Source organism: Candoia aspera, chromosome 2 (genome assembly GCF_035149785.1).
Source record: "Candoia aspera isolate rCanAsp1 chromosome 2, rCanAsp1.hap2, whole genome shotgun sequence".
Taxonomy (NCBI): domain Eukaryota; kingdom Metazoa; phylum Chordata; class Lepidosauria; order Squamata; family Boidae; genus Candoia; species Candoia aspera.
Genome location: NC_086154.1, coordinates 142,636,117 through 142,648,010, shown reverse-complemented (window position 1 = coordinate 142,648,010; position 11,894 = coordinate 142,636,117). Strand labels below are relative to the sequence as shown.

Below are 11,894 nucleotides of genomic sequence, written 5' to 3'. Positions count from 1 at the left end.
TTCGCCATCCAGGCTCCTCCCGTTCTTTCGGCGGGCTTTCTGGAAGCGGGCCAAGCGCAAATCCGCGAAAGAAAAAGTTTGCAGGCACCAGAGATTACTTTGGCTTGGCCGCGCCTTCCCCTCAGCGAGCTCACCGCAGCTGGGAGAGGTGGGCCAGACTGGGCCCGCCCCTGCTTCTGGCTATAAATGCCTCGCTTGAGGTAAGGTGTATGTTTCAACTTCTCGCCATTTCCTCTTGGGTACTCTCTGTCTCCGCAGGCACCATGAGTTTCTCGAAGTCCACCGTCTACTCCACTTCCTATAGGCCAGTCAGATTTGGCCCTACTGCCAGCGCGGCCAGCGTCTACGCTGGAGCCGGCGGATCCGGCTCGAGAATCTCTGTCTCCAGAGTCTCCAGCCTGGGCTCGAGCTTCGGGGGTGGCTTCGGAGGTGGCTTCGGAGGGATGAGCAGCAGCTTTTCCTTCTCCGGTTCTGGTGTCGTCCAGAACGAGAAGGAGACCATGCAAGACCTGAACGACCGCCTGGCCAGCTACCTGGAGAAGGTGCGCAGCCTGGAAGCCGATAATCGGAAGCTGGAGGTCCAGATCAGAGAGTATATGGAAAAGAAAGGGCCCAGCACCCGAGATTGGAGCCGTTATTTTGATATCATCGACGATGTGAAGAACCAGGTGAGGAAAAACCCTTGGGTGACACCAAGGTAACGTGCACCTTAACCCTTGGTAGTATGACTGTTTCAGAGGCCCTCCTAGTGGAGAGTTAAACTTTCTGAAATTGGGAATACCGGTCCCTAAATGCCCACTTGCAAGCCATTGCTCTGGCTTAGGACTCCTCTTCTCCTTCTGGCCCCTTATCCTTAAGTATGCACATTCCCCCTGTATGTATTGGGGACTAATATCTTATTGAGTGATGCAACAATGGAAGGGTAAAGGGAACTTGGAGAAGATATCCAACATGAAAGTGATTCTGCCTTCCTGAGGAATGATTCTACCAGTATAACTCCCTTTCCCCCCCTTCCTAACTGCCTTTCCTGGTAAGCAGTTACCCAGAGTCCAGTAGTTTGCATGCACAGGTTAATGATTAATCAGAAGAAACTATCCCAAAGCTTTACTAGACTTTGGTAGACAGCAAATAACTAATGTAGGAGGAACCACAAGTGTTTGCTTTCTGAAGTTTGAATGGTGCCAAAAGTTCAGACCTGTGTAGGATTTATGCACAAAAAGACACTCTCTTGATTCAGAATGATGAAGTATTATTTAACTCACATCTGAACTTCCTTGTGTAGCGGTGGGGGGTGAGGAGTTTTTCTTGAACCAGTCAGTTGTACAGATGATGATTTGGGGGGAGGAGGCAACTGTAGCAGGGATTGGTTGATTTCTTGAATACCTGTATTGAAACAAAGACAGGAAGTGAATTTCATACAAATCGGCTTATTTTTATTGTTTTGCCACTGCAAAGAAACATTTGATGTATTTTATACTAGGAAATACCATCAAATACAGCATCCAGCAATACTTTGCAACAAGGAACCTACTAAACAATTGACAGCCATCTCCAGAACTTTTCAGACTTACCTGATTTGTTAACATAGCAAAAAAAAGGCTGCTTTCACCTTGTCTCATATTTTATCTTGCATTCTATTTTCTTCTGCCATCCCTCCTTTCCTTTAGTGTTATGTCCTTTTTGATTGAAAGTCTAAGGAATAGAACCAGTTGCCTGCATCTACCCATCTATTTACAGTTGCACAACGCCTCTAATATAGCACCACTCTAGAGCATTTGGGGGGGCGGGAATGAAAAACTGGCTGGATCTGTTTGCAGAAGGTCAAAGAACAAGCACCAGACCATCTCAAACCTGGGATAGGTCTTGGATAGCTCCTGGCTCCAGGTAAAGGGAGTTAAAATTCCTGCAGCTTAATGCTAAGCTGGGAGGAACAGACAAATTTCATATGCAGGCCCAACAGTGGAACAGAACAGCTGCCTCCAATTTGGTGGTTTTGAGACTTGCAATGTAATGCCTGTGGAGGGCACTAGGTTGGAAAGGACTAGGTTAAAACGGTTCTCAAAGAACAGGAACTTGGCCTACAGAAATGCTCCAAATCATGGTTTCCTAACAGAATTCAAAAGAGCTTTGTTAAGAAGGCTGGGTAGATTAAGGGATTTTGTTCTTGTGAGTCATTTTTATGTGTGTGTAAAATCATTTAGCAAACAAAAGGAAAAAAGATAACGGTAAAAGTCAGCTTCCACACCTGTTAAGGTCAAGTGTATGGCACCAAAAGCAAGAGAGCTGGCTACAGGGTGTGGTGCAGCTGCAGAAAATGAAAGAATAAAGATGTCCTGGGGGAAAGAGATTCAGTTTTTTGTGGGAAGCATTTTCAGAAGCACTTCTGATCCCTACCTGCCCTGTTCTTCTTAAAAAAATAAAAAAAAAAAAGCATCTGACATGTATAAGCCAGGCATAGCCCACATCTTTATGCATGGGGACCATTATGAGTTAAATCCTGTATATAACACCTGGCAGGTCTGTTACCAGGAGAGCAGGATTAAGCTCTTGCTAGATTATACCTCAAGGTATAGTTGCCTGGAACACACTCAATTCCCCAGAGAACTCTGCTACCTTATTACCTATATCTGCTAGAAACAATAGGTTTTTTAAAAGCCATGGATGTCCTATGGGAAAGAAATAGCACTATTTTTCCTTTTTTTTAAAAAAAAATCCTTAGGTTCTCCCTCTTCTCTACTTCTGAAGGTTGTATGGCACACTGGCCCCATCAGTTCGTTGGAAGATAAGGAATGATCATGACTGTGCTAGGCCTGCTGAACCAGACCAAAGGCTGGCCATGACCTTTATAGCCAGTGTTCTTTTCCCGTTGTGGCCAGCCAAATATCAGCAGAAAGCCCCAAAAGGAACATGAGGACAATAGTACTGTTCCCATATGCTGTGGTTTCTAGCAACCTAACTTGTCCTATCACAATCCTTGAGGGCAAGTTGCTGTCTAAATCAAAACAGGCTAGGCCTGTTTCCCTGTCTCTTTCCCTGTCCCTTCATTCCCCCAGTCAATCAGCGACAGAAAATTAGTTTTTACTGGCAGGTACAAATAAGAGAACCACTGGCTACCCAGATCATTGGAAATTCAGGTTCATCTTAACTGTCAAGATTCTTTAATGAGACTAATCTTATGTGTAGGTTTCCTGAGAGTAAGCCCTGCTGAACTCAATGGGGCTCATGAGTGCACCTCTGCATAATTGTAGGCCAGCCACAAAAAATGCCACAGGTCAGAATTCCTGCATCTTTAATAGCTTTACTGAAATTGGTCCTTCCCTTCAGCTGCTTAAGGCATGGGAGCCCTGTTCTCTTTTGCATGTGGCCACTGTTTACAAGGAGGGCTGTGGTAATAAAATTAGGTGGGGGAAGCTCTCCTAAGGGCCAGTGGCAAATACTGTCAACATAAACTTGAATTAACCATTCTAAGGTTTTCCAGATTCTTGACTGGGGAAGGGGCGCATGGCTGGAATTTTGACAGCATGTCTTGGATGCTCTGGGTTCCATGGGTGGAAGGCTTGCCTATTCACAAAATGGCTGTCATGATGGTTGAATCCATTCCAAACCAAAAAAATAACTTCGGGCAGGGAATCTGCATCCACTACTTTGGGAATTTCTGGATTTACCTTATAGTTGCTAAGGAATAACTGCTAAGTTGGACACTTTGCAATAGTAAGCGAGGGAAGGAGGCTAGGCTGAAGTGTGATCTTGTACTTTTAAGTCCCAGAAAAATTATTAATGCTCAACATCCATGAGGATAACAAGGGAACAGAAATGCCTTTCTAAAGGAACAATCCCCTATAAACCATGGATTAAAAAAAAATCATCTCCAAAAAAGCACCTGTAAAGCCCAGCAAAATTAGTGAGTTTGAAAACTTTACACAAGGAATGCAATATTTCCCTGGCCTGCTCAAAGTAATTTAATTTACAGATTTGTTGCAGTATTGTGTGGGAGTAGAACCTGTGGTTTCTGGGTGCTTCAGCACCTGGGACCAATATTTTATTTATTTATTTATACTTCAAATTTAGGCACTGCCCATCTCACTTAGGGTAGATATTGGGAAAAGTGAAGCGGCAGCAAAGGTGCTTGATCAAAAGAGGCAGTTTCTCCTTTAAGAATCTTGGCCTCCCTGTTGCCTTGGGAACTGGGAAGGTGAATTGCACCTGGGATGGCTTAGGCAAACAATGGAAACTCTGTAGGCTGGCTGAAAACCTGTAGGTTCAGGTTGCACTAGCCTTCCCTAAATAAACAAAGAGGAAGTTTAGGCTCTGGTTACTGTAAGCCTGGAAAGTGATTTCTGCATATTTTGACTCTCCCATCCCATCTGGAAATCTCAGTCCAAGAGTTGTTAGTATGGGGGGGGGAGCCATTTCTATAGGAGCTTCTGCTTTTTGTAGCATCTGGATGTGCACGAATCTGAGTGGCTGTGGTGGGAGAGGTGGCTTCTGTAGTTTTCTGCCAATTAAGTGATGCTGTTAAAGGAACCATGGCAGGTTATGCCATTTTTTCTGATCTGTTGGCAACTCAAAGATTAATGTAATTTCTTATTTATAAGTATTCCATGTGCTTCCTTTTCTGTCCTCAGATCTTTGATCAGTCTGTGGAAAATGCTCGTGTTGTCCTGCAGATTGATAATGCTCGTCTGGCTGCTGATGACTTCCGCGTCAAGTGAGTGTTTTCTTCTCAATTCCCTAACTGGCTCTTGAATCCCGTCTAGAGGCCCATGGAACAACACAGGCCACAATAGCTAATGCAGGGTTAGGCGGTCTAGTGTTCTCCAGCTAGTTTGGATTACAGCTCAGGCTTAACGGAATAAGGAAAGCTTTTAGGAGAAGGCTAATACAATTTAAAAACTGTATCCTTGTGTCATGAAGGGGTTTATAAATGATAAAAGTGAGGAACTTGGTGCAACTTCTCTGAATTATACATAATTTTTTTTCCTCTTAACTTGGCATTTTGTGGGAATACATTTATTTTGATGTTGCTAATATGGTAGAGGGCAAGAGATGGTAAAAAGCACTGAAGACTTGCTCCAAATCAATAGAAATCTTACTCAAGTGTCTCTCTAGTTTCTCAAATGTTGGCAGGCCTTATCCATATAATTTCAAGCGTGTTCTTGTGGCTAAAAGGCCTGGAAGCTGCTTATAAATTTCAGAAAGCAGAATTTTGCATCTAGTTGTGCTATTTTTCCATTTGCCTGGCTGGGTTACAGCTTTTACAAATCTCTCGTTCTTTGTCAATAACCCGTTGTCACCAACACACACCCAACAGTGCTTCTGCTTCCCAAACTAATTACTGTGAGAACCTAATCCTGCCTTTTCCTGCCACCTAGGTTTGAGGCTGAACTGGCCGTTCGCCAGTCAGTGGAGAGTGACATCATTGGCCTCCGCAAAGTCATTGATGACACCAACATGAGCCGTCTGCAGTTGGAAGGTGAGATCGAGGCCCTCAAGGAAGAACTCATCTTTATGAAGAAGAACCATCAAGATGTAAGTCTTTATTGGCCCTGGGCAGTGAAGTCTAGAAAATACAGCACCAGTAGTCTAATGAGAAGGGAGTTAGTTATTGCCAATGGTGGAAGGGGACTGAGGGCAAATCATGGATTGCTATTGTTCAAGGATGTCTTTTCAACTCTAAGTTAGCCAAAATCTTTCTTCCCTGCTCCTACTTTTGTACCTTTTAGGAAGTCGCCAGCTTGCAGGCCCAGATTGCCAACTCAGGTCTGACAGTGGAGGTAGATGCTCCCAAATCACAGGATCTGGCCAAGATAATGGCAGAGATCCGGGCACAGTATGATACCTTGGCTCAGAAGAATCTTGAGGATTTGGACAAGTACTGGGGCCAGCAGGTAAGCAGAAGAACCTGATTCCTGGCTTTCTCCTAAAACAGACAGTCTATGCTGACTTCTTTAATTCCATATGTGCCCCACAAAGTACTTGTGTGTTAACAAGAGACTGTCAGAAGGTGAGAGTTTCAGGTGGTAACATAATCTGCTTTCATTTTTTTCCTTAGATCACAGAGAGCACCATCATCATCAACCAAAATACCAAAGAAATCGAAACAGCCCGTACCACCGTTATGGACTTGCGACGCACAGTCCAAACATTGGAAATTGAACTAGAATCTGTGCGCAATGTGGTATGTTGGCATGAGCTTCAATGGAAGTCAGTCTTGGGGTCTTCTTTTTCAGGGGTTTGGGGTGTATGGCTTGTATTATCACCAGCCAATATGGACATAAGGCATGTTGTCTTGGATGATGGGTGTTGTCTTCCAACACTCCTTGACAGTACTAAAATGGAGGTTACTTTATGGGAATGAAGAAAATACATGCTTAAGGGCTTTGTCAGGGTTTACACGTTATGCTAAATTGTAATTTGTTTCAACCATAGCTAGTTACAGTTGGATGGGCTTGCATAATCTGGTGAGCCAAACAAACCAAATGAAGTTACTGCCCTAATTTTGGCTTCTGATCTCCCCAACACTGAAGCCAGTTTTAAAATGATTTTGAGTTTTGGTCAGAGTCTGTCTTGTTCAGTGACCAAAGAGCTAATGCAGTAACAATATGCAATACCAGTAGGTTAGATTTTGATTGCCAAAGAAATAGGCAAATGTAGAACTGTTCAGCAAGAGAGCAGATGATGTCAAATGGAGTGATCCTGAATTCATGAATGAAGCAAAACGATCCCATGTGGAAGCAGTGTGAGGAATACCACAGTATGGAAATGCTACCTAAGACCAGAAAGAGGTTTGGCTTAGCAAACAATGACCCTGATTCCTTCTTGTTCTGTCATCCCCTCTCCCTACAGAAAGCCAGTCTGGAGGGCAACCTGCACGAAGTGGAGACTCGCTACGCAATGCAAATAGAACATCTGAACGGAATTCTGCTGCGTACAGAAGCTGAATTGGTCCAGCTACGGAATGACATCCAGCGCCAGGCAGAAGAGTATCAGGCTCTATTAAATATCAAAGACAAGCTGGAAACAGAGATTGCTACCTATATGCATCTGCTGGAGGGCGGAGAGGAACTGAAGTAAGCCTTTCCACTTTTGTAGCCTGTTCAGGACTGGAATAGACAAAGAGCCTGGGCTGTTTGCTTTGGTCTGTATAACTTGGTTCCCTCTGGAGGTTCTGATTGTGCAGTTCCTTATCATTGGCCGTATTGGCTTAGGGAGCTAAACATCAAATCATCCAGAGTAATCCTTTCTTTCATATTTTAAGACCCACCAATCACTTTTAATGAACAATCTGGGATATGCTGTGATGGAAATAAAGCCATTTTTTCCTATGAAGGATAGTTGTGTTTATAGGTATTCAGTCAGTTTTTAAGACTTAAAATTTCATTGACTTTATTCTGTGCCTACCTAGATTATTTCTGAGTCTAGGTAATATGTGTAGAACTGCTGGCTTAGACTACCCCTTTATATGTGTGTGTGTGTGTGTCCATCTCCTTAAGAAGGTCTGAACCAATTTTTACCAAACTTGTGATAGAAAATATGACACTTCTAGCTGAATTGAAGTTAAATTTTCAAGTACACTAGCCCTAGTTCTGTTAAACTCTAGTTAATATCAAAAAAACTAATTCATCAGGAATGTTAGGAATATGTGAAGGTAGCTGTGGAGAAGCTGTTTCTGATGTCTCAGTTCATTTTTTAAATACTGCAGCCTAACAGTAAATTTGGCTTTGGAATGTGAATCTTTTACATCTTGAAAACGGTAACACCTGGGCCTGAAAGGAACAAATTGGTATTTACAGTGTTTTTAGCATTATGTGCGAAGCAGAGGCTGCAGCCTTAGTAACTTGAGACCAACTCAGTGCATAATTTTGTAATGTCGCTTTATTGCAGCCTGCCCCAACTTGATACCTTGCAAATACCTTGAGGTTATAATTACCTCTATTCTAACATGCCTAGCAGGGAATGTTATCTTAGGAAATCACTTCATAATATGCTTTAACATTCTAGAATGAGTACAGTGATTTATCCAGGAAGATTGGCCAGAGTAATCAATCATTTCCTGCCTATAACATGCAGCTTGGGACTCATCAAGCTAGACAAGTAAAATATGTGAGATAATGACGACCTGACATCAAATGTGGAAGGGGACAGGATCACTTTTGTTCATTACCCAAATCTTTCCTTTGTCCCTTCAGCCTGAAAGATGCTTTACTGGAAAGCACCATGCAAACCACTCAGAAGATTCGTTCTACCAAAATTGTGGATGGCAAAGTGGTGTCAGAGACCAGCGAAACCAAAATATTGAAGCGTTGATCTCACCTAGTTTGGCATACCTCCTGGTGCAACTGCAGTGGCATCGTTTTACTTTAAAGTTGGGGGTTGCTGAGGAAGGGATTGGGCTGGTTTATTGTACAACTCAATAAAGCAGTATGTCTGAAAGCAGTGCTGTGCTGTACCTGTGCCATTATTTTGACAAATTCCCCAGAATCCCAGCATTGGGAATTGCCCTCTAGTGATTTCAATATTCAAGGGTTTCATCAAACTTTCTGTGTTTAGGGAGCACTTTTCATATTGGCTAGATTTGTGCATAATGCTAAGCCATGGTTTGGGTACGCTACTCTAGATGGGTTCAAACCTTAAACCATTTTGTGGTGTAGTGTATCATGTGAACCTGTTTTTCAACTGTGTACTGTGGAACCACCTGCCTGGTGTAATGGATTCTATGCTCTGCATTAAGGCTGTACAGTGCAACCCAGTTTAATCTCACCTCTGCAGTCACATGAGAAGGGTTGTGCCTAAAATCATATCCAACACTCTCCCATAGTTGCATGTTGGAGAAATCTGAGGAAATCCATAGTGATAGGCGAGCTTTTTGTTTGCTCAAAACACAAGCTTCCTCAGTCGCCTTGATGCCAGAGAATTCTATGGACTTTAGATTTGCTGTTTTTCCTAGATGTATATTACCAAAACGTACAGTTACAGCTGCCATCATTATCTAGCACAGCTGAGGAAGAATGCTGTGACAAACTGATCCTTCATTCCTGCTACCAAGCAAAGCTGAGAGAAGAATAATTGGGCCACTAGACCCTACGACAGCAGAGAACAGCTGGCCAATAGAAAAACTGATGCAGCTGGGTCTTTTGTGAAATATTCTGGGATTTTAAGAACCTAGAGATACTTTAGATAAGACTTGTAATGTACAAGCTCTGTGCTGCACACACTCAAATTTTACAGTGATTCCAGATGACATTTTAATCTGATTGTAATTCTCTGGTTTCTTCCTACTACAAGAAAACACAAGTGAGAGAGCTGAATAATAGTATGATCTATTCAAGTGCGGAGAGTGTAATGGCGCTCCCTGCTTTTTTCCATTACAATTCACTTCCAGTTTCACCACCATTTCATGTTATGTATCACACACACGTCTGTGATCTGCTGTCTTCTTTCTCCCTAGAATGTAGTTTCCTCAATGCCCACTCTTCAATTAGCTATCTATTTAGTAGGCAATCAACAATCTGGTTACTTCCAAATCCAGAATCTACAGATTCTGGCTGAAATCCAGTGGCGCAAGCAGCATTCAAATATTGATTTAATTTTTTTGCAATTCTATGATACAGGATAGAAATTTGTGAGCTGACAGCTTCTCTGGAATAATAATTACCCATCTTGCTGCTATTCCCTTTTAGGATCAGCATCATTATGCAAAGCACAGAAAGTGAGTAAGAAATAAGAGACCCAAGAAAAGGCATGAGGAAATAAAAGGAAATACAGCTAAATCTAATTTATGCAAGCAGCATTCACTATAAAATAGCATTCACTATAAAATAGAAAGGTATTTTTAAAAAATACTTTGCCTTTTGCTCTTTAAGTTTCTCACACTCTCTTTGAGGTTCTTGTCAACTCAAAAGCCCTTTTGGTCTTCAGCACATTCACTTTTCCTTCATACTATCTGTTTTGCAGCTAATTGTCTTCTCTGTATGGCCAAGCCACCTCCTGAATTTCTTTCACGCTGGTCAATCACTCTTGTATGGAGACTACGTTCATTCTTAACCATATCTCTCTTTACCACGCATGCTTAAGTATTCCGTGGCTGCATTCATTTTACCTTTATGTTCTGCTGACATAACCGACTCTCACTTCCACAGAATAAGGTGGACAGAAGCATGCCTTTTCAGCTGTTTTAAGTTTCTTTTATTGAACACCACAATAGATTCTTCACAAAAGACCACATACTACCCATTATCTTTCCACTTGTGTTTGGTGTCTTAACATTTCTCCATTTTTCCATCATTGGTAAACATTCTATGAAGTTACACATAATTCATCTACTAGCTCTAGTTGTTCACCAGTGATGTATAACTTGGAATCATTCACTCCATTTTTTCTGTCACACACTAGCTATCTTGGTTTTTGACACAGCAAAATAAATGTACACATCCATGTCCCCAACCCACCCTCTATAGCAGGGTTTCTCAGCCAGGGTTCTATGGAACCCGAGGGTTCTGCAAGAGGTCACTAGGGGTTCCCTGGGAGATCACAATTTATTTAAAAAAATATTTCAAATTTGGGCAACTTCACATTAAAGAGGTAAGTTTCATTATTTTTGATATTATACTGTTAATGCATATAGACAGGCCTACCCATGAAACGAATATAATAATTTTGTAACTTCTGGCCTATCTTTGAGTCTGAATGTGCAAGGGTTCCCCAAGTCCTGAAAAATATTTCAAGGGTTCCTCCAGGTTCAAAAGATTGAGAAAGGCTGCTGTATTGTGTTGATGAATTCATTTACCCATGAATATATTAACCAGGAGACATCACACATCCTAGCCTTACTCCCTATTCCATGTTGAACCATTTGCTGCGGGGGGGGGGGAGATTAAATGGTGTCTACAACTGTGCACTCAACCTCCTAACCCTTTATTTTCTTAAAGAACACAAATAGAAATACAGAAAACCAAAATAGGAAAGTATAACCTGTAAATAAACAATTTAACCCAAACTCTGTGTAAGAAAAACCTAAATAATACAAACTAACATACATATAAAATAAAAATAGAAAATAAAAAAAAATGAAAGATTAAATATAGACAATATATTTTTAGAAAATCATACAATGGTGATAAAATGTGTTTTTCTACTATACAAAATTGCTAATTACACCAAAAATACTATGACTCAAGTTTTAAACATATGAAACCGAGACAACACAGAATCATATTGACTGATCTTTCCTTTCTATTGATATAAAGCCAATTCAAAAGCTGAGAGTTTGATACACAAGTGTTCTTTCAGAAGTACATAATAATTTTTTGGCAGCTATTTAGACATGATATATTCAAAGTTGCTCATAAATAAAAAAATGCCATGTTTTGGGTATATAATGTCATTAAACATTAAAATTTAAAAACTTTAATTTCCAGCCAAGAACCTGGTTCACTATAGTGTTAGTCCAGCAAAAAAGGAAGCACCAGTGGACATGACGAAGTCATGTTTGCTAAAGTGCCTTTGATATATATCTGACACAGAAAGCATAATAATCAACACTTTTTAAAACATCTGTTGGGGAATTCAATAAACCTGAGAAAATATTTTTAAAAAACATTTGAATTCATCTAGTTTACAAATCAAAGGAACTATATTTGATTATCCTTAATATTTGGGACGAATTATTTTAGAATGCAATATACTCCAATTCTCCATTCCACATTTCTTACCTATTACCCAAATTTATTTTTGTCAGAATGTTTTAATGTTAGTTTAGCCTATATAAGTTCTTTAAAAACTACCAAAATTTCAGAAACTGCTAAAGCACCTGGACCAAACAATGGACACAGTAAATGGTTTAAATGTATATAATTAAGCTGTTTTAGATAAATTATATTCCTTTTGTAATCTTT

General features: G+C 41.0%; 1 protein-coding gene across 1 annotated transcript; it reads left to right on the top strand.

The window, feature by feature from the left end:
• The first annotated feature begins 227 nt into the window (after positions 1 to 227).
• On the top strand, positions 228 to 8,436 carry KRT18 (keratin 18). The gene is made up of 7 exons (XM_063293934.1): positions 228 to 668; positions 4,626 to 4,708; positions 5,373 to 5,529; positions 5,724 to 5,888; positions 6,053 to 6,178; positions 6,847 to 7,070; positions 8,190 to 8,436. Exons 1-7 carry the CDS (start codon positions 264 to 266, stop codon positions 8,305 to 8,307), a joined length of 1,278 nt encoding a protein of 425 aa, XP_063150004.1. The 5' UTR covers positions 228 to 263; the 3' UTR covers positions 8,308 to 8,436.
• Positions 8,437 to 11,894: the final 3,458 nt, after the last annotated feature.

What these genes read in the sequence shown, in the direction of transcription:
- KRT18 (XM_063293934.1), top strand. Translation starts at nt 264, where the DNA reads ATGAGTTTCTCGAAGTCCACCGTCTACTCCACTTCCTATAGGCCAGTC. An exon ending in TCGACGATGTGAAGAACCAG is followed by an intron (nt 669 to 4,625) that starts GTGAGGAAAAAC and finishes TTCTGTCCTCAG; the next exon opens with ATCTTTGATCAGTCTGTGGA. An exon ending in GAGGGCGGAGAGGAACTGAA is followed by an intron (nt 7,071 to 8,189) that starts GTAAGCCTTTCC and finishes TTGTCCCTTCAG; the next exon opens with CCTGAAAGATGCTTTACTGG.